Source organism: Scleropages formosus, chromosome 9, assembly GCF_900964775.1.
Source record: "Scleropages formosus chromosome 9, fSclFor1.1, whole genome shotgun sequence".
Classification (NCBI taxonomy): domain Eukaryota; kingdom Metazoa; phylum Chordata; class Actinopteri; order Osteoglossiformes; family Osteoglossidae; genus Scleropages; species Scleropages formosus.
The window spans coordinates 2,465,716-2,488,747 of NC_041814.1; the positions used below are offsets into that span (position 1 = coordinate 2,465,716).

The 23,032-nt window shown below is 40.8% G+C and overlaps 2 protein-coding genes and 1 non-coding gene across 8 annotated transcripts; all 3 read right to left on the minus strand.

Annotated features, from left to right (window-relative positions):
• Positions 1 to 43: 43 nt before the first annotated feature.
• Positions 44 to 12,831, minus strand: mbd3b (methyl-CpG binding domain protein 3b). 6 transcript variants are annotated; one of them, XM_018728174.2, is made up of 8 exons: positions 12,734 to 12,830; positions 10,957 to 11,025; positions 9,627 to 9,786; positions 7,130 to 7,267; positions 4,498 to 4,588; positions 2,674 to 2,851; positions 1,874 to 2,026; positions 44 to 1,391 (listed from the first exon to the last, which is right to left on the minus strand). In XM_018728174.2, exons 1-7 carry the CDS (start codon positions 12,745 to 12,747, stop codon positions 1,879 to 1,881), a joined length of 798 nt encoding a protein of 265 aa, XP_018583690.1. In that variant the 5' UTR covers positions 12,748 to 12,830; the 3' UTR covers positions 44 to 1,391; positions 1,874 to 1,878. The 6 variants fall into 6 exon arrangements, with proteins under 6 accessions (XP_018583690.1, XP_018583691.1, XP_018583695.1 ...); XM_018728175.1 differs by having other exon boundaries at positions 10,957 to 11,022; positions 12,734 to 12,829; XM_018728179.1 differs by lacking the exon at positions 12,734 to 12,830 and adding an exon at positions 11,576 to 11,925 and having other exon boundaries at positions 10,957 to 11,022.
• A 673-nt stretch (positions 12,832 to 13,504) lies between these two features.
• uqcr11 (ubiquinol-cytochrome c reductase, complex III subunit XI) lies at positions 13,505 to 15,114 on the minus strand. Its single transcript, XM_018728182.2, has 3 exons — positions 14,987 to 15,114; positions 14,555 to 14,698; positions 13,505 to 13,666 (listed from the first exon to the last, which is right to left on the minus strand). Exons 1-2 carry the CDS (start codon positions 15,034 to 15,036, stop codon positions 14,578 to 14,580), a joined length of 171 nt encoding a protein of 56 aa, XP_018583698.1. The 5' UTR covers positions 15,037 to 15,114; the 3' UTR covers positions 13,505 to 13,666; positions 14,555 to 14,577.
• A 5,169-nt stretch (positions 15,115 to 20,283) lies between these two features.
• Positions 20,284 to 20,356, minus strand: trnaf-gaa (transfer RNA phenylalanine (anticodon GAA)). Its single transcript has one exon. It is a non-coding gene; the product is annotated as a tRNA-Phe (tRNA).
• Positions 20,357 to 23,032: the final 2,676 nt, after the last annotated feature.

Sequence of the window (23,032 nt, forward strand, 5' to 3'; positions counted from 1 at the left end):
AACATAAGTTCATTGACATGGTATTATCTTGTGTTTTAGGTTTGACCCAAGAAAATTTTTAACCAGGTATGTTTTAACTATTAAACAATTTTGTCTCTAAAATATATAGTGAAATTGGTGTTCCAGTCATCTCTCTTTCTCAAGTTCATAAAGAATACAGAATCACTGAGGAAAAAAAAAAGAAAAAAAAACCTAGAACATGATACTAAGATCTCAAACATTTACTAACTAAAGATCTTGTTGTGGAAGCAGCACTTGTGACAGTATTAGCTGAAAAATTTTAAATGAATGCCTCAAGGTAGGATGTGACACCTAACAAAATTTTGAAATTAAATCAACACTCTGGAGAAATGAGGAGCTCTATCATAATACTGGATAGCGTTTTGCCAACTGGGAACAAGGGTATCCATTACCATTCTCTGTTAATCAAGTCTACAAAAGATTTCATTCAATTAGCCACAAGGAAATGACCATTAAGGGACAATAACAATTAGATGATTCAAGACAATGCTGAGTTTTTTTTTTTTTTTTTTTTTAAACCCAAACTGGGAATCACTGAGTAATACTGCAGGATAAGTACTCCCAAGTTTGTTAGGCCCTTTCTTTGGTCAATACTAGATACTGAATAAGGGAAAACATTTTGGCAATTGTTAAAAAGATACCGTTTAGTAACATTAATTTGTCCTTCTTAAAAGCAGATCTTCCTCAGTCAAATGACAGTTAAAGATTTGTGGCACTTAACATTCCAATACTTTGTTTCCACATCCAAGTTCTTTCCTTGAACTGTATTATCGCTTGGAAAGAGGTTGTCTATTACATCTCCCCCAAACTGTACCCCTTCAGCTTTCTGAGATTGGAAGTAAAGGGTTATAACAAGCATGGAGGGGAATCCATTCACCAGACAGTCATTTACTGATAGAAATTGAAGATCTAAAATATAATAGTTTTAAAACTTTCTTGCGAGAAAGTTTGTGCGCATGAGTTTGAGAGTTTTGACAAGATTGTCACCATACCATTTCTAGCTATCAAAATCACTATCCTAGTCCAAAAAAAGCAAAATGTATAAAAAAGCAAACCAATGACTTTAGATACCTACTGTAAACTTTTCTCCCATTACTTTGCACCTTTTAAAAAAAGTTTTTTTTAAACCAAATATTAATAATTTGTTACTAATCAATTTGATTCAGGATTTTAACTAGAGGATTTCCTAGTTATGAAGTCAGAAGTTCCCGTGCCATGCTGGGGAAAGGCCTGGTGGCAAGGCAAAAAAGTCTCAAAGGGATGTTATGGTATGTGTGTGTATGGTGTTTGATAAAGGGTCTTGGTCAAGGTTCCATGAAGGACTAGGGGGAATCCTGTGCTCCAGGCAGCTCTCCAGTGCCCCCATATTCCTGCAAGATAGGAGAAATAAGGTTACATAGAGCTTCTGAGAATCACTACACATTTTAAGGCACTTTAGAGAAACTGCCAACTAAATGGGACATCTGGTAGAGTAGTGGTTAGAGCTACTACCTTTGCACTCAAAGGTCACAGGCTTGAGTCCCACCTCCAGCTGTAGTACCCTCAACCAAGGTACGTACCTTTAATTGCGCTAGTAAAATTACCCAGCTGGGTAAATATTTGTAAGGACCATAAAAATTGCAAGTCACTTTGGAGAAAAGCACCAGCTAAATTAATAAATGTAAATTAATATTAATTCGGTGCAAAAACATCATCCCCAGCAAAATATACATATTTATACTAATGAATTCCTTCTCATATGGGAAGTTGTTTTTATCTATCCAGTTGCTGAACAAACAAAATACTTCAGCCTTGGACTTCAACAATATGCACCATGTAAAGATTTAAATAAAAAAAAAAAAAAAAACTATACCTTCGCTATACTGTTTCCATGTCCTCATTTCCATTTCCCTCCTCCTTAAGTGTGTCGGCATCATTAGACGACTCCTCCACATGTGCCAGCATATCAGCCATCAAGGCCTCCTCCAGCTTCTTCCTCACACTGTACACCAACTCCTCCTGCTTCCTGAATCACAAGGCAAAAGAGGCAGAAAATTTAAACCAAAACCTAGAATTTCCACATACAAGTGTTAAATGCATTTTTACAGTACTCTAGTAAATTGTTACATTTAGGTTTTCCAATCATTGCTTTGGCAATAACATTAATTTAGTTAAGTAAAGGAGTAGAGACCAAAAAAGTATAACTGGCAAATGCCTCTACTTATAATAGTTTTTGTGTGTGTAGTCAATCCTTGCCACCGTAAGATTTATATTTCAATAAAGTAAAAATTCTGCTTGCTGTTCCCAGTGAGAGTAGTGGTTGTTTTCCAAAATATTAGTTTTTTTTTTTTTTTTTTTTAAAAAAAAGTATTCTTTCATCCTTAACAAATGGATCCATAAAATACATTTTTAAAATAGAATGGCATCCCTGGCATTAGATGCTGGTCTGCTAAAGCAATGAAATCCCTGGTCCCTGATACTGGCCTCTTGATCACCAGAAAAAAAACATGCTGAAGTGGTGAACCCCTAGCACTTTCATTTCAAGTTGTTTCAAGAGTTTACCTACAACTACTAGACAGAAGCATGCATTTAAGATAAAAAAAAAAAAAAGATTGTGCAGCAGTGCAAAGACAGAAAGTGCCTGTTTATGTGAAACTAGTTTTTAGTGTGTACCTGATGTCATCATCTGTCACTATGAAGGCTTTGCAGAGCGGTTGTGAAGTATTTAGCCACACGCCTGGGTTCTTCTCAACGGCAGCAGACAATTGGCCAGTGATGGGTGCAGCGCTTGTGTGCAGGGCGCTGGCGATTGCTGACAGGAGAGTCTTATCTGTGCATCCTGGTCCAACTCCTACAGTGACAGATAAATGCCTTAAATTTTCTCAAGTTCATTTCCACATACACTGGCTTTTCCACATATACTCATCTTTTTAGTCAGGTCAGGAATTTCAAGCATGTGACTATAAAACTGGGGGGGAAGGGGGGGGGGAGAGAAAAAAAAAAAACTAAACTAATTTCTCCCCTTAAACTATGTATCATGGCAAAAAGCCTGTGTATGACCACCTTATTTTAACTGGCATCCAAAGTATTTTCATGTCATTTTTAAGTGCTGGCAATTCTAATTTTGTCTGTTATAAAAAGCATATTGTTCCCATGGAGCTCAAAGTGGCGATAAAGTGGCAATGAATGTGCCAACGATCAGCTGAATAGGTTTTAGGAGGCTATTCTGTATTACAGGCAGTCTCTGGATTACAAACGAGTTCTGTTCCTCAGTCTGTCTTTAAGTCAGACTTTGATGCAAGTCAGAACAGTTAGGTATGGTGGGTATCTAATGTCAGTTTGTCAAATGTTTTTCTTAGTATATCGTGTATCTTTCTGTGCATAAAAACATTAAAGAACCTTCCAGATACACTAATACAATGTAATGATAAATGTCACTACAATATTTATAATAGAGACAGAGAGATAATAAAATGTTACTACTGTCGTGATAAACAGACTACATGGAGGAGACTGAGTAAATGATCCTGCATTTGGGTCCAATCAAAGGATTAGATGTGTTCTCCTGGTCGAGAACAGGCAAATGTTCGGTCAATCAGCGAACTAACAGAGGCGAGGATCCGAAATCGTGGTCAAGGGACAAGGCGGGTGGTTGTCATCAAAAGAGACAGGGAACTGGACTGGGGAGCGATGAGGGACAGGACTTGGAAGAGCAAAGCGAGGTAGGTTTGAGAACGTAGAGGGTATGGTTGTCTCGAGTGAGATTCCGCAACTGGGAAGAGGTTCAGAAGTGTTTTACAGCCGAGAGAGAGAGTGAGTGTGCGCAAAACATTAAAGAAACTAACGTTCGCTTTTCCCATGTTCACTGGCATTTCACCTTTCGCTTTATTTTCTCCACTTTAGTTTCAATTGTGATCGTTTTCCTTTTCTTTGATGCATCACCATCACTTGCATCACATTCATACTTTGGTGCCAGTTAGGAGGGTAAAAACAAAAAATTAAAGCCAAATACAGTAACACACAAGACACTTAACAAGAAAAGAAGGAAGTCTTTGTCCTACCTTGGGTTCACGCACCGACAAACCGCTATAGACGCGCTATGTTTTGATGCACGTCACAATGTAGCGCCTGTTTGTTATGTCGAATCACTGTATGTAACTTCAATTTTTAATACAACAGGCTTTACAGGAGGTGGTTCATAACTATGGGTTGTAGTAAATTGAACATTTGTAACCCAGGGACTGCCTGTATTAGGCATTTGTTGATTGTGACTTAGAAGTAACAGTGACCTAAGATATGAACAACACTTAGGAATCCAGTCCCAATACTGCTTGTAAGATGAGAAGCCAGTGTATTTAAAACAAAATATACCTTCAGTGTGCATTTTTTTTTTCTTTTCAAAAGAACATGAATTTGTACAAATTGTTCATCTGAATCCAAACCATGTTCATCTAATGAGAACACCCACTCTGACACACATTAAACAAATCAAATCACCTTGCAGGCCCTTGGGGAGCTCCATAGTTTTCACCAACTCCTCTGCAATGTCAAAAGCATTCAGACCACTAAGCTTCTTCTCCCAGAAAAGCTGTAAACAAGTAAAACATGGACATTGGCTCAGACAGTCCCAGCTGTCAGTTGAAATATGTGAAATGCATGCCATTTTCATTCTTATTCCATTTCCAACCATTCATAAAATTGAAGTGTGATTTGTCAAAGTCATTGCACAGAAAGTCACAAAAATGTAAATGTAAAAAATTCATAGCACATACCATACATTATTTTAAACCTTAGTTGCATCTACATTCATTGCAGGCCACATGTTTGGAGACTCCTTCAATATAACCTACCTTATGGCAAATATTGGGATACTACTGTAGCAGAGTAAGCAATAACAAACAATTCTCACACAAGTGCTTCATTTAGGCCAGTTGTGTAGAAGACCTAAACAAATAGTGAAAGAAAGAAAAACTGGCAAAATACATTACTTCTGAAAAGGAGGTCCTCCCAGAATTCAGTACGCAAATATCACATGTCTGCAGTAACAATGAAATTTGCCCAAACTTTACTACATTTTTCTTTCAGTGGCTCAAAACTCAAGGTGCCTCCTGTTATAATTCATAATTTCAGTAGAGGACCCTTCAAAGGTACAGCTCTAGGGCCTTTTTCAAAAACCTGCACAAAGTTACTTTACCACTATATTAATGTAAATTAAGAGGGAGGGAACACAATCTGACTGGTATTTCCAACCGAACAGATTCAAGGTGGTACGAAAACTAAAAAAAAAAAAAAAAAATTGTGTATCAGACCTATAAATGTTACAACCACTATTGGAATCAGCTCTACAGAATTTATAGGACACTTTTACATATATTTTCTTTCTTCGGTTTTAGTCCCCACCGTGTGACTTTAAGAAGAAATCTAATAAAGGCAGTGAAAGAAAGCACCAGGACAGTTATTTCAACTGCTCTGAACCTGTATAGTACATCAGCTAGCTATGTCCTCTATCATGTTCCCGAAGACCTGTTTATACATTTGTGTTGTGTTCAGGGTTTTTTCTTCCATTGTTTACATTTTAAACTACTTGTTGACATATGTTGAATGGAGAGGAAAGAAATTGGGTATTTATGACAAAATATGAGGAAGACGGTTTAAAATTATAAGATGATGTCAGTAAAAGCATGGAAATACACACTCTGCATTTATACAAAACAACCTTAATCTACATGCAGCAAGAGTTTTGTTTTTACCTGTACAGAGAAGAAACCACTTTTTAGGCAATACCACACTTCGAAATAATCATCCCCAAGATACAGGAATTCAACTGAGGAGTTTGCTACTTTGTGCTTACAAGGACCAAATTTGGATTTCACATTGTTCCCAACAGCTGAGCAGCATGAGACATCTCTAAAATTGTGCAGAACAAGAGAAAACAAGACTGCATTTCACCAACGGACACAAGAGATCTGGATGCAGATATGATTCTCAGAGAACAGTAACATTCTCCAATGCTACCATTTTAGCTAGCACGCACACGCACGCGCGCGCACACGCACACACACACACACACACACACACACACGTAGCAACTAATGGAGAGTACATTGCCCGCTCCGCATTCTGCTCATGGACCATAAGTAACAAACTTAATTGGGATCTACAGTTGGTTCAAGTTCTTGTGATCCCAAAAATATCATGTCTCTAAATTTGCTTGTAGCAGCATCATCTTTTGAGCTTAAGTCCTGTCAGTGTTTCACTCTTGTCTCATCCCATTTCTCCATACCTAGTACACAGGATACATAAAGTGGAAGTAAATCATTTTATGTTTTTTGGCTTTTCAAGCAAATGTAGTGTCCAGAATAAATCTGCAATCCCACTGCTTTTACCTACATACGAAAAAATAAGTTGTTTGGTGAGCTGGGTACCCAATTTATTATGTGCTAGTTTTCCTTCTGACCTGCATCTGGACTATTAGAAATTTTTTTTTTTTTTAAAGCTGAGTGCTTTTACACATTCCAAAGTCATGAAACATATGCACTCTGAATTTCCAGCAAACTATCTTGTTCCACCTCATTTTTTTCTGTCAACTGAAAGGGCAACTTATTGCTGACATTTCAGAGCGTTTGAAGTTTCTGTTTTTTCCATGCTGACAAATTCTCGGTCCTTACCATTTACAATGTCTGTATAAACACCATGTCACAGGCAAACATCTCTGTAATGTAACATTTTCAAAACTGGGTATCCCCCCCCCCCATTTCTAAGGCCTGTATGTACAACTAAAAGCGTGCCATTTCTAATAAAAACCTACTACTTAAAACAGTTCTTAGAAGCACACTATATATGTATCAGTTAACAAAATGTAGCAAGTAATCATCCAATTAAAACAATTCTGCAAACATTGTATTTCACTGTATACTGCATTGAGCTGGCTGCCAACTTGTTGGATATTGTTTGAATTAACCCTCAAGGTAAATGGCTAACTAAATCCAAAAATATTACAGAATAAAAGGGTGTGCTGAATAAATCCTATCTCCAGTCATCACTTTTTTAAAAAAAAGTGAAACTTTGCAAGTCTGGAAAAACTACCAGGAACAGAGACAACAGTACAAGCAAAAAACTAAGGAGTTACCTGTCTCGGTTGGTCAATGGCTTTCTGAGGGTCTGTCTTCACCTTGTTGCTGGGGTGATTGGTGACCTTGGTTACCGGCTGTTTAAAGATGGAGGCTGTCTGTCGAACTGGTAACGACGTGTTGAGATCAGGTTTACCCTTTGATGGAGAAAGAGAAAAGTCAAACCACGACTTTGTGTGTCATTCTTTCCATGGTTATTTCTGTCCTTTATTGTCCTATATTAGTTTAAAAAAATCCAAATATCTGTTCACAGAAAAGAGCTATGGACAAGTTACACTTCTAACAATGGCTCAAAATTCCTAACTTCCTGTAGTTAGTATTTTTTCTTGATGGCAACTGGTTATGGGAAAAAAAAAAAAAAAAAAAAAAAAAAAATTACTACAAGTATGTGTCAGGCAGTTTAAAGCACACTACAAAGCAAACTCAGAAAATAGTCTATACAAAGACTATACCAGCTGTTTAACTTTTGTCAGTTGAGGCCAGCTTGTTGATTTTTGTTTCAGCTGCTTTCCTTAATTAGAATATCACCACACTAACCTCAGTGTTTATGAATAATTGTGTCTATCATCAAAAGTTAAATGAAAAATGTGATACTTTCCAGGAGTACGTTTCAAAAACATTCAGATGTTCAGAAAAGTAACAGCCTGGCTGGGAAACAAAGAGCAGAGCAATTGAAGGACAGGGGCTTCTAAGCTCCAGGTTACCAGTTCAAGCTCCACTCCCCACCAATGCAGTCATACCTTCAAGAAAGATACCTATATGCTGAACTGTGCCAGCAAAAAACCTAAATATGCGATGTAACATTAATATGGTATATACAATACTATAAGGCGTTATGGATAAGGTCAAAGCAACAAATTACTAACTGGATCAATTACGGGAATGCAGATGCGAATGTGCAAAAACAGCTCTCGAAAAATACAGCTGGAACTACAACAAGAAGTATGTTAGTTAACAGCAGCATGTCAGTGAGGAGCACATAAAACAATCATCCAAAGGAAGTTGTGGCTATCACTGCCACTACTATTATTTTCAAAAACAGCCAAATTTAGTCGACGGTTATGAAGCAGAAATATCACTGCATAAAACCAAGTTAATTACATACACAGAAGCAGATAATGCACTTTTTTTTTTTTTTAAAAAATCGATTCCATCAAAAATTTAAGCACTACTCCAAGGTCACAGGTTGCTGCGTGGCAGGTCTAAATGGATCAGAAAAGCCTTCTGATTTGTGTGACAACAGCATGACAAAGCTAGTTTTGGATTTTTTTTTAAAGAAATTTCTAAAACCTCCATTACATAACTATGGCTGAATACAGGACATTTTTGTCATGTTTCACTTGAGTGAAACCCATTAACCCCTATTTTGAACTTAGTGGGGGGTCCATGAAAGCAAGAAAACCTACCACAATGTAGGGTCCTGTGCTAATTCCCGACTTCTGCTCTCGTGCATTTGATCCCCAACAGACACTACAGATGTGTTATTCTTTTGCAATGGACCCCCCCCCCCCAATCACAGTATAATTTTCTATTAGCGATCCACAAAGCAGAGATCAAATCATAAACTTGATCAGCATTAGCGCACATTAAAGAACAGACAAAAGCTTAGGATTCTTACAACTCATATAACAACAACAGAATAAGCATTATAGTGAGTACATGTTACAATTAAAGGAACATTTTTAACTGATAAAAAGGAGATTGAGGGAAACTTTCAATTTTGAACAAAATCTGACAAAGGCAAAAGGTTTTCCTTTGCATATTTCAATAAATGGAAACTTTCTGTAATATCTTTTAGAATGAAGAGACAAAGGGATAATGAAGTCATTGAACTTTCTTTCAAAATCAAAACATGTGTGTGTGTGCGCAACGTGGACAACACGACTGTAATCCAATAAGCCAGTAATATGGTTTTTGTAGTCACTACTGTATGTACAAAGATGTACTTTTCCAGTTATTTTACTCTGACAATTGCCTGCTGTCACAAATGTGTTCAGGGTACAAACCCAGATAACCGTTTTTGAAACAGTCCTTTTCTCTGCACTAATAAATAGCAAAACTAGAACAAATCTGAGACCATGCAAATTTTGGATGTATTTATGCACCTGAAAAGTTATTACTAAAACATTTACAGACATTTACTTTTCTGACACCTTTTGCTAAAGTGACTTACAGTCTAAAGCTACCTACAACTATTTACCCATTTATACAGCTGAATGGTTTTTCTTGGAGAAATTTCAGGAAAAGTTCCTTGCTCAAGAGTACTGCAACAAGGGGCTGGATTTGAACTTGGGTCTTTTTGAGCTCTAGTCACTATGTTACCTGCTGTCCCAGTGACAGCTAGCAAGAATGCAATTACGCTAGACGTTTATTAAAGCCACACAAATGAAAAATGACCTCTAGCATAAACGCAGTTTGAAACAATGACATCATTGTCACCACTATGGCTAACCAAGCAGCCATAGGATTCTTACGCTCTTGTTCTGACAGACATACCTTTGTCTGGTTGTTGTTATCGTAACGGATTCTCTGCCGGTTCTTGTTCAGTTTACTCATCAACATCTTTCCAGTGCGAAAGTCGAAAGAACTCAAGTCCATGGAGTTACCAAGGTAACGGGCCAGCTGAGGCTTGCTCCGAAACTTCTTCCCAGCAGGGCTAAAGGAAGAAAGGGGCAGAAGTACACATTAAACAGCTCTAGCCTGCTGAGAGGCAGCAGCAAATGTAAGAACACAGCACTCCAAGACACAAAAACCAACTGTTTCTCAGCACTGCACACACAGGCCACAGCATATGCACATGCACAAAGGGATGCAGGTAAGCAAAGCACAATTCAGCAGCCACACAAAGGCTTCGACACACAAGTAGAAAAACTTAACATGACTGTGCACAAAAATGGGTGTAAACATGGGCATGCATGTCTTCCCATGAGAGGCTAAACCCATCTGCAAACCAAGTGAGTAATTAACAACACATTTAAAAGTTTACATTTTAAATTTATTTCTAGCCAATAATTTACCTGGATAACCCATATGGATCTATTTTAAAGTGGTTAAACTTGTAACGCTGTTTAATAGTTGTATTTGAGTTACAGTACTAATATTCTTACTAAGTCTAAGAGTGGGATTTCAATCAATACATCTGCAACACAGCTAAAAATGGCCTTGTTTAATCTGCCATTGTCCTCTGAACAGTTCTGACACAGCAGAAGGCTGCAATTCGCCAAGCATCGCTAGAGAAAATAAATGGAAAGAGGTTTGATATTTATCAATATGGATCTGGACCAGAGTGTACAGGGCTAATTACCGTCATGATTTTGGCATCCCACTGAAAACATTTGTGCTTGCCCTACTGTAAACAGTATAGTTACAAGAATCTTTCCAAAATGAAGAGAAACATTACTCAAGGAGGAGTATGAGCGGAACATTCTGTCCAAACTACCACAGTGCAGACCACCCAGGACTGCTCCACACCAGAACGCAAAGCTCAAAGGCCCCCATGCTGCCCACTCCCGCCGCTGAATCGATGAGAATGACATCTGTGCAGGTCTCCATGTGATCTGGTGCTTGTCAGCAACTGTGGGGTGATATGTTGAGGAGTGCGGGTTCAAAAAACACATTTCTCATGGTTGACAACATGATGAGACGCCGAGCTGCCATTCGAAACATGCACACTCTGCACACCCTGCAGCAGCTCATCTCTCTCCGCTGCCCTCAAAACACACACACGATTCGGCCAATCATGGGTTTGGTTGCGTGCACCACAGCGCAGCATCAGATGATGATAATAATAATAATAATAATAATAATAAAAACGAGCATACGGTACCACAGACTATACACGCGACCCGCCTCCCCCCTTCCTCGCCTCTGCTCCTCCTCCTCCTCCTCGCTTCTGCTAAGAGAAGAAGAGCGCGTGTCGTTTCCTGCGCATGGCGACTCGCTCCGCGTCCGCGTGTTTGCGCGTGCGCGCCGGCGCGCGAGAGAGAGCAGCAGGAGAGGCTCCCCGCGCGGAGTGAAACAATAGCGGCCACAGACCCTGTCCCCCCCCCCCGCTCGCGCTCAAAGACGTACACCAATTGCTCATAAACATCTGGCGCTAACCGTCACACAAAAATTCATCGCTTACATAAACCGGACAGCACAGCCACGAGGGCTACGCTAAAGCTAGTTTGAAGGCAACATAAATCGAAAATAAACTAGCCAATCGAACACAATCTCGTTGATACCAGCAACCCCCACCAACTTTGTTCGTCTGTGTGTGTGCGTGTGTGTCCCCTGCACGTCGCCCGGGTTCCCACTCAAACCCGCGGGTGAAACTGCACAGAAGACGCCGTCTCCTCCTCTCTCAGTACCTAAAATAATAGACATCGCTTTTCCCCGCAGACAAACCCGACTTTCTGGTCACTTCTTCCCTTTTCCAGCCCGGGAGAGCCGAGCACTCCCACCTTTTCCCCTCCATGCTTCTCCCAGGTTTTATTCCGCCGAAGTGGAGTCAAGTCTTTAATTTTTTCCACCAAACGAGTAAAGGGGAGCCGAGCGCGCGGCTTTCGCCCCTGTTCTTGTGCCGGGTGAGGAGAACCACGCCGCTCACGCGCTGGCTCGCTCTCTTCGCTGTTAAAAACGCATCTTTTTCTTTGTCATTTTGCAGATCCCTCCGCCGTCACTCCGAACCGCATCACGACTCCGCCGTGCCGCTGAGGCAAAAAGGGATTCATCCGCTAGGAGTCAGTGTACCTTTCTAAAATGAAGCATTTTCTGCTTCCATACTATGACGCGCAGATGCGATTATTTTGAGGGGGGGAAAAAAAAAAAAAAAAAGTTAATCGACATTCTTATCTAACAATAAACGAAGCATGTTTCGTGGTGGAAAAAAAGAGCTTTAACCTAACAGTTACAGTATCTATCAACTTCATAACTGTCTCAGTTCAGCATGTCCACTCAGTATCCTCAAATAAACGGAACAGTAATGAAATGAACTTGGTGGAAGAACCAAGGTGGTACTTTATAACCGTCAAAAGGGCGCTGGGTGTAAGACAGCGCGGAGAAGGATCCCGAAGCGGCGCTTCGACGTGCACGAGCCGGTGCGTAAAGTGGCTCGCGAGCTACCCTCCACTCACTGTCCAGCAAGATCCTGTCAGCGCGACAAAGAGAATTCAGAGCCTTTTCTGACATTCACTGAAAGACACAAGGATTCGAAGGAGGGCACGAGGAAAAACCCCGTGCGTGGACGCCATATTTGCAGCGCATGATAATATACTTACAAAAATACACACGGTAACGGAACACGCTTTTTATTTACGAGCGGCGCGCGGCAAGCGAACAATACAGCGGATGCGTCGCGCTGGTGGAAACGAAAAGGTGCCACAGCCTAGGTCTGCTCGGACGAACGCGTCCAAGCAACGCTCGGCGTCGCATCACGCTGCTGGTATTAAAACGGTTATGTGTAGAACATTATTCCGCAACATTTCCGATTTCGACGTGTCGTGAAAGCGCTGCACCTACGAAGGAGACGGACGCGAAAGGCTCCGCTCCAGCAGTGACCGTCGCGTGCCACCGACGCGTTCGGCCCCTTACATTTCCACATCTGCTCAGTTAATACTTACTCGTTCTTGTCCATTTCGCATACTACCTCGGTTTCCCTGCGAGTGTGAGAGCGCGCGCGTGCGTGCGTGCGTGTGTGTGTGTTTAATCCGTCCTCTCGCCCCCTCCCCCCTTCCACGAGAATCACGGACACGGCCAGCGCGTATAGCGGGGGAACGAGGCGGTTGCGCGCAAACCTCATTTAGCGACCGACTTAGGTGCGGATAACAAGAGGCATAATTTTAATACACTTCCAAATACATCGCTCGAACCGTTATAATACAGCGCTGCAACACATCGATTCGATTCTGGCACTTCTGCAGCCCTCTTTAAGTTTAAGACACAAATGCATATTCTTTTCGTTCGACTTTTGTTTCAACTTTCTGAAGACCCTCAATTTTTTGAGACTTATTCTGCTAGTACCCAAGCTCCAGAGCACTGCGTTTTGTAAGAACTCCGAAAATACGCGATTTTCTTAGAATTTTTTTTATTCACAACCGACCACTACACTAGGCAAAAGAACCCCACCTATCAAATCTTTGCAGATGATGTCCACTGTTCATTAAATTCATGTGCAATAAAGAGATTTTGCATAAAGTACTGTTCATAAAAATGGTTTTGTCATGTGGATTACATGGAGTAAGGTATTATAAAAGAAGTACTGACCATGAAACGTGACTCATTTGGGAGGTAAATGCACATGGTACGCTAAGGAAGGCGACTATGCCGAACATTATCTCATTACATCCTTGGTAACATTATGTACTAACACTGGGCAAATGCTGATTATGACATTTCAGACATATGATGAAAAGTTTATTCACATAAATTACAAAAACAAGAACAGGACAGCAGTAAAGTACAACAGCCCTCAGCACCCAGCGGCCACAGGTGTGCCATGGACACTCCAGGCTTGTCCATAACGATGCAGTTCTCCATCGCCGGCCCGAATATTTCTACAGAGCAGGCAAATACAGACAAAGACCCCACCAGTACATTGGTTAACATCTGCAAGAACAACACATTGCTTGTTACATTCAGCACTCTGGAGTACTGGAGTATTTTCCAGGAAACCCACTGTAATCGTTTGACTGTGTACATCATAAAGTCGGGTTCATTCTACCGGTCATTCACCAAAGGAATGGTTCACCGTGGATTCATTTATACACTTAATACAACCAGTCGGTGTAGCAATTTATTTTTCTCCATGTGACAAATGTCCCGCAACTACTATTCTGGGTATTTTTACTCGAGCAATTGCAGTTCAGTACTTTGTTCAAGGAAATACAACAAGTATGGCCCTGTGACTTAAACCATCAATGTTTTGGTTATAAATCCACATGCATCATCACTATGATACACACTGGCTTTCAGTTATATGCATTTACCATAAGAGCAGCTTAAATTCAGGAAACAGACTGTCCCACTGGAGGGAGAGAAAGTCACAGCACAAATACTTTATATCCAAATATGTGAAGTCATTTACTGTAACACTACGCACACAGCCCGAAATGCCCGATTCAGGTCCAAAAAAGTTCCGTGGAGCGGTTTGGGTCGTGTGCATTTGTAACTGGAAGGTGCCGGGATCAAGTCCCACCCCGGCTGTACACTTTATACTTGAGCAAGGTACTTACCCTGAATTGCTCCAAGAAAAATTACCCAGCTGCATACATGAGCCTCATGATGAGGAAATAACTAAGTATCTTATTGTACAAACTAACACTGCACTTTGCCTTGGATAAAAAGGCATCGCCCATAACATACCTCCAAAACTGAAATTTTACTAAGATGAGAGAAATTCTAAGACCCTTCCATTCTTCTTTATACCACAAACATGTACTCACCACACAGCTTGCCGCATGATGATCTAGTCATCCTTCTTGAATTTGCCATTGATGTAGGGCACATAATCCAGAATCACCCTCCAGTCTGTGAAGTGGATCAGTGCTACTGTCCCAGTAGAGCCCCAAGCGACCATCGTGGGAACCCTAGCCAAGAAGAGGGAAGGCAAGCAAATAAACAAGACCACGTGTTATGGATATTATTATTATTATTTGTGGATCATTCAATCAAAAGAGCGCCATTTTGACAAAATTTAATAAATATAATAACTTTGAGAGCCGCCAGCCAGGCAGCCTAACGCGCACACAGACAGGCTGAGGCTCAAGCAGCAGCAGTCACGGGAATGAGAATGTTATGTTGAAAAATACGTACAGTATACGGTTAACAGACACATGACATGCACTGAATCCGGAGGTTCCCGTTCCAAAGCTTACCACGACTTAAAAATGGAAACATATTTTGGTCCAACTGTCTTGGTTATCATTGTGAGTTATGACCTTCCTCTCCTTCCAGCGCGAGGCCTCAATGAGCGCGTCAGGACCCCTTTAGTCGTCCTGCGCGCCTGCGCGAAATTACAGCAGGACCCAGGGATACGACGTCATGCACAGGGCTTTGGGTTCACGGAACGACACGCACAGTGACACCGCGATGTGACGGGACGGTTTTCACCTTACCTATCGTCTGAGGAAAAATAATGCAAGGTTCTCTACCAACATTATTGCATTTCATACTTGGCAAAACGGATTACGTGACGTTTGTGTGGCAATTTTCGTGACGCTGTGACGTAGCATGTGACGTATAAATTTGCATACGACGCCTGAACAGCGTAAACATTTTTTATTTTTTAACAACGCAACACTCGAACGGCTGCGCCGACTGGAAATTGAACGCGATAAAAAGAGAATAATTAAATTTTTTTTTTTAAAAAAATGCAAAAGCTAGGGGAATACAGTCACAGTTTACATGAAAACATTGAGGATTCACGTGTAAGAGTTTTAATTGCTTTTGTTCGCGTATTAGAAAAAAAGCTGGTTTATCTTTATGAATTGAATGAATCATCATGGAGTAAGGCTTAGTAGTGACTTTGCACTTATGTTTTTAACGTCTGATTAATAAGAAAATTAGATGAATTAAGTAGACCTGACTATGCTGTGAGTGTGCACAGTTCTCCTTACGCCCCCGATTGCTGGATAGGCTCCGGACCACCGCGACCCGCCATGCGGCGGTTAATGAAAATAAATGGGCGGGTGTAAACGTAACTGTTGTCCTCCTTGCAGCAATCCAAGAATGCAAAGAGCACAATCGTGCCAATAGTCTGTGACAATAACAATGGATGTATTGATTCATTTAGTTAGAGTATATGAGCATTGCCAGAATAAGTGCAAACCATTTTAACACAGATTTTTAATAATTTCAGATTGTTCTTCACAAAATACACAGTTTTTGTCAATAATTTCCCTGAATTTGTGCAGGGAATGATTTGTTGGATGAATAGTACGAACCAGCTTGAACGATGCCTCTTCGATCTTATTTATAAGGAGATAGTTCTGTACTAACAACCATACCTTCTTGCAGCATATCAGCCTCTCATTCATAAAGGAATTCCAGAAGTTATGTCTTGTTGAAACAAACCACACATGGCTCTGCTGTTGTTTTGTGAAGTTACAGAAAAGCAATCTTGCCCCTCGGTTGCTCAAATTGGCGACTTAAATGATGCTCTGTCAGGGTCGTACGATTGAATCCTGAAGAAATTATCATGCCACTTCTCATAACATAATGATTTCTTGTTGTTTGGGATTTCTGTTATTCCAAATGAAATAAGCGCACAGCGAGAAGTTGTGTTTGTCAATGAATGACCAAGACAGAAGTACCTGTTTGTGGAAGGCTGATCATTTAAACGGGATTCCTTCAGTGCTATAATTGCCAAACGAAGGAAAGCTAAAATCACTGAAGTGTGAAAATGTGCAGTGGTATAATGGTCCAGATAGAGGATGACACACACACACACACACAAACACACAGACCATCTGAAACCACTTGTCCCATACAGGGTCAAGGGGAGCCAGAGCCTAACCTGGCAACACAGGGCATAAGGCTGGAGGGGGAGGGGACACACCCAGGACGGGATGCCGGTCCATCACAAGGCACCCCAAGCACGACTCGAACCCTAGACCAACTGGAGAGCAGGACCCAGTCCAACCCACTGCAACACCACACCCCCGTGATAGAGGATGAGCATTTTAGTAATACTTCATCCATTTCATCTTCAGTCTATAATCCGAGGTGCAAGTCCAAGAAATGAAGGCCACCCTTTTCTCATGTGTGTGATAAATAACAGCAGATTTTCCGATGCAACACATTATATCAGAATGAGAATGAATTTTACTGGCCAGAGTGCTGACGCACACAAGGAATTCACTGTGGTTCTGGGTGCCTCCAGTATTTACAGACAAACAGCTGGCATAGAATTACAGAATAAATAACATATTTACAGATTATACAAACACGAGTGTATAAATAGTAGTATAAATACTAAAAAAGTAAATAAGAATTAAATTACAAAAGTGGTTGGATAATGTTGCACTGACAGGAGACCTATAGGGGAGTGGTAACTATTTCTGTTATATATTCTTTCAAATGCAATCAAAAGCGTCCAGCCTATTATATTATTAGTCGGGTTTTCTAGTTGCAAAGGCAGAGCATTGTGCGTTAATGTACTGATGCCCTCTGCCTCAGTCGGTAAAACGTGCCTTTCAACGGATATGTCTCGGTGACACCAAATTTGGACAGCATCAGACCAATTAAAGACATCATTGAGTTGAGCAGACAGGGGAGTCTTACGGGTTTCCACACAGCTCGGGCAGCTCGTGGGAAGGGCAGGCAGTGTGTTAATAAGGACCATGAAGATTTACCCACAGTTAGACGCTGGTTGTTGTCGCTGTTTGGTTGAACAAATGTCCACGTTCACCCCTAATGGAGCTGCGTGCTTTGCAGCTATGTGCATATTAAAACCAAACCATGTGTCAGTAAGAATTTTTAAGCAAGTCGATGTCATGGAGATAACATTTAGAAGCAACAAATAAATTAGAAGAAATAAATTAGTCTGTTTTAAACATCATCTCCGCCTGGCAGGGTGGCTGTTCGGGTGCAGGTTTGAATTCGGCTGCAATTGGGGTTTGCGTCTTCTCACCGTGTCTCTGCGGGTTTCATCCCACAGTCCAAAGAGATCCAGTCGGGTTGGACGCTCCGAATTGTCCGCCCTGTGCGTTTCTACCTTGTGATGGACTGTTGTCCTTCCAGGGGTCTTCTTACAAATTTATCTCACCTGCGTCCGCCGCTGCGCTGACCGCACCTGGCCACACGGGGGCGATCGAGCTCATTTATTTATTTAACGGTTTTCTTCCCCCACAGAAAAATTACACTTCATATACATTTTTTTTTTTTTAATTGATGCCTTCACGGCTACGTCTTTGCTCAACAGTTTATTCGGAACTACACTATAAATACTGTGTTTCCTGCCATAGTCTAAATTCCACTACACGTGTTAATTTTTTTTTTTAATTAAACGAACAATTCAAAAATTCATAATACAAGAACACTGGCACAAAAAAATCTAACTTGGCTGGGGGGCAAGTATACAAATAAGTAAATAAAAATAAATAAACAAAATAGAAATAAGTCACTCTAATGACCATGTATGTTACACCAAAACCTTAAAAATATTACTTTCACTTACCATTTTAATGGCCTTATTTATTAATACAACACTCTTTCCTAGTCTTTATGTACTGTTTAAATTCTTTAGGAAAAACTGAAAAGATTAGCAAATTAGGCCGTTCTCAGATTCAGTGAGAATCTGAAGAGAACATATTCATAAAGCAAAGTAAATTCCTTGTACAGTTTGCAGTTTATTTAATAATGAATTTAGAGACATCTCTCCGTAGCTTTTTGGTGTAATAACAGGGCCAGAAAAGGTGAGGCCCAGTCTCTAGCTCCATGGTACAAAGAGAACCATTTACATCGATCCCATCCTTGAATCCCCCCCCCAAGAACTACGGGTGTTCATGTCACATTTTGATCGTTAAGCTGCAAAGCGGAAATAAAGGTCAAAAGCCATTACTAGTTCAACAGTAACAAAGACCAAACATCAGTTCATTGTTCTTTATGAAAGCATCCAGTTTATCCCATTATCATACCAACCTGTCTCTGGGCTTTTGTGCTTTTCTTCCAGTCTGCTTTACTCCATACATATCTTTCCTATAATATTTCTTTAAAAAAAAAAAAAATCACATATCATATCCAAGAACCTACTTCTCGGGCTCAAAAAATGTTACAAATGACTGAAAAATTTGAACGTAATGTATTTTCCGAGTGCGTTCCTCGAACGCATCCAAGTGACCGTCGTGAACCGCTTGTCCTTGTCAGGGCCGTGGTGGTGCGGAGTCTATCCCGGGACACAGCCTGCACTGAACGCCACTGTGTAGAAACAGTTGGACTGTAGATCACTGCTGGACTTGAGCGCTCTTTCCACACATCGAGACACATTATAAAACATTTACACGGCACATAATGAGTTCAACCTGTATTCGGATATTATACCATGGTACTGAAGAGTAGCGCATCGCACGGAGAAACAATACCATGGTTAATAAAGCATGGACATACACCCTTACATACAGCATGAACTGAGGGTAAGGACTTTGGTGAAGGGTAAAGGCCTCTGTGCTGCAGGAAAACATGGTTCTTACCACAGCAGTATCTGCTCATAAATGAGGATTAAAAAGGAATCATTTAATCCACAGAATGACCCTCCAAGTCTTTGGAAACTGAACAAAGACATGGACAGAAAGTGTGTATTTTTTGAAGATCAATCTGAAACGGTTTTGCACTTATTGTTGCTCTGCTCATACACTGTAACGCACAAAGTGCACAATGTCATCAATAAAATGCAATGTAAATAGAGGGGAAAAAAAAATCACCATCGCTGTTTTTGTCACTGTTGCGGGAAAACATGCTGTTTGGTTTCTTTACTGCAAGGAGGACAACAAACAGTTTTATTTACATTTATTTACTTAGCAGACACTTTTCTCCAAGCAGCTTCCAATGAACTCTAGGTAGTGTTATCAGCCCACACACCTTATTCACCATGGTGACTTACACTGCTAGATACACTGCTTACACTGGGTCACTCATTATTTAGTCAAACTAATTTTTCTTATTAACCAAACTTAATATAAATGCAAACTGTCTAAGAATCCACACTTTATAGGGCTCTGGGATGAAATCAAGCAGTAACTGTACATTCTACTGTCTCCGACCTAAAGCTCCAGTAATAAAAAAGCAATTAAAAGTATTACACTGTAATATAAATCGTCCAACATTTTCATCTGAAGTGTGATCTCTCTGTGCTCCCCTCTCTCCTTTTCTTTTTATTTATTTATTTATACAGGAAATGTGTATACTGTTCTTCTCTTTATACCATTGTGTTGGGTTAATAATAATTTAAAAAAAAAAAAAAAAAAAAAAAAAAAAGAAGGAAAAAGATTAAGGGATTAAGGGTAGGACAGCAGGAAAGGGGGTTCGAAGCCGGACCCTTTACGTACGGGTCTTGAAAGGACAAAAATAAGCAAAGGAAGGGAAAAGAACAAGAAAAAAAAGTGCGATGGATCTGTGAGACGAATGACACTCAATGACAATATTATTGCCACTTCCTCCGCACAAGAGCGGGAGTTGCCGAAACCCGGGATCGAACCAGGGACCTTTAGATCTTCAGTCTAACGCTCTCCCAACTGAGCTATTTCGGCACAGCGTCACCAGCCTCCTCTCGCGGCCCCTTCGAGATGACGTCAGACTTCGGCTCAGGGGCCTGCGCCCGAGCACGTGACATAACAGGCGCGCTTCGGAGCAGCTCCTGGCTGTTGCGCGCAGGCGAAGCTGGAGATGAGGACAGAAGCCCTTAGAATGAAGCGCATGAAGAGGAATCCAGGCGGCGCTGGTGAGCGCGTTCAGTGTCGAGTACAAGCTGCGAGAACTGCGCAGAAACCGAGGCGACGACGTGCGCCACGCGTGAGGAAACGCGGACGTGCCGAAAAACGCGCGTCACTTTGTCACCCGCCGTTGTCCCGCCCACGTGACCAGGCAGGACCCCCCCCCCCCCCCCCCAAACCAGCGCTGCACGTTCACTTCTTTATATAGTGCAGTCTCAGGGTTGTTATACTTAACAGTGCATTTCTCCGCGTTACTCACTTTGTGGGCAGTACGTAGTTTGTCAGAATGCAAGAAGGGAACATAAAGTATCAGCATGTTTTAGTCTGAAAATTAAACACTTTTTCATTGCGGTGATGCCTAAAAAGGATTTTATGTCTATTTAGCAGATGCTTTTCTCCAAAGCAACTTCCAATAACCTCTATCTATGTAGTGTTATCAGCCAACACACCTTATTTACTATGGTGACTTACACTGCTAGATACACAACTTACACTGGGTCACTCATCCACACATCAGTGGAACACACACACACTCTTTGTTACACTATGGGTGAACCTGAACAGCATGTCTTTGGAGTGTGGGAGGAAACCAGAGCACCAGAACACTTACTGCTAGATACACTGCTTACACTGGGTCACTCATCCACACATTAGTGGAACACACACACACTCTCTCTGTCACTCACACACTGTGGGGGAACCTGAACAGCATGTCTTTGGAGTGCAGGAGGAAACCAGAACTCTCAGAGGAAACCCACACAGAAAGAGGGAGAACATTCAAACTCCACACAGACTGAGTGGGGATCAAACCCACGTTCTCTCGCACCACCCAGGGGCTGTGAAAGAGCAGCGCTACTCGCTGTGCCACCCCATTTTACCACTGTGAGTAGCACGCAACTCAATACTGTACACAAAGATGACACTGCATACAGAGAAGCTTTTTTCATCTGCCATCTTCTCGAAAGGTGTTTACTGTAAACTTCCAATACCTTACAGCTTTATTAATTAGAAAATTGAGTTCTGCTGTTGCATCAAGGTTTGCAGGGCATAAAAAAGGACCAAATTATGGTCAAACCCTTAACATTTTTTTATTTTTCCTTTAAGTATACAAGATTCAAGACAGACTGAAAAAGTATAATTTGTTATTAAAAATGGCACATTTATTGCTACATTACTGTTATATACAGAACAGTTCTCAATAGCTACTTTTTATATATATTTATATATAAAAACAGACAATGACAGGATGCATTGAGAACACAACACTGTTTCGTTCCTCAAAATGCAAATATGAGACGCCAGGTTCTGTAGCAGCGTGTATCTGTACTTGGGATAATAGGCATATCTGGCACTATACAGCTGCCAAGCATGTTGTATTTCATTTCCACAAGATACTGACTGAGAACGTTCTTCATTTCTCCGACTAAGATCCTGCGTTCCATCAGGGTTCCACAGCAGACATTTATAGCACGCTAGCATTTCTCAGTAAAGACAAAAACTTGACAGTTTGTAAAAAGTTTAAAATATCACTCACTGAGGTTTCTTTGACAATTTAACACAAAGTCTAAACTGAAGCTATACGTATAAAACAATTATTATAGAAAGGGTTAGAAAAGAAATTTATCAAAACCAGGTGAAGACCACTTTTCATCAGGCCAATTAAAACTGGTGTGCATGACGCACAGCCTTGGCAGTGCGTGTCTCGTTCCAGTTCATCCTAAAAATCCCAACGATATAGGCGGATGAAGAGCTCCTCGTTCCTCAAAGCACCAGCATCCTTCCCAAGACTGAAGCCAGACCAAGAAATGATGCGGCACTGGACAGAACACACAGCTGTGGGCAGAAACGGGCGTCTCGAACCCCTGTCCTGTTGCAAGCGGCCCTGACCAGCTTAACAGCAGTCGAGTGGCAGTTACACACAGTGGGTAGTTGGGGGGGCAGGGGGGACCCAAACAAGTACTTGACAAAATGTACTCCACAGCAACATCTAAACAGTAGCTCGGAGAAAAGATCAAATCCAGTTCAACTTTAAAAACAATCAGACCTACAAAACAAGTTTTGCACTTGTCTTAATTTTCAATTTCCTTTTACATTTTAAACTTCCTTTCATAAGTCAACATTAAAAATAGGATGTACCAAACATTGCAAAAAATACAGGACATTATGCTTTTAAAAAAGAAATAAAGATTGATCTGAAAGTATTCAGGCACTGATAAAGTATCTCTCCCATCATCACATCTGAAGTCCTTAGAATAAAAAAGGCCACACTTGACTTTTTAAAATGTGAATTTGAAAGATTTTAAGATTAAAACCACATCAATAAAAAAAAAAATAAATAAAAAAGGTAACGCACACAAATTTCCCCTTTTGAGATTTTGGCAGAACTACCTCTGCCAAAGCCTGAGAATTGAGCAGAGATCAGAATCCAAAAGGGCGTGAAGATGCATGGAAACAAAATGACAAGCAATCACTGACATTGCTTTCTCAACAAAT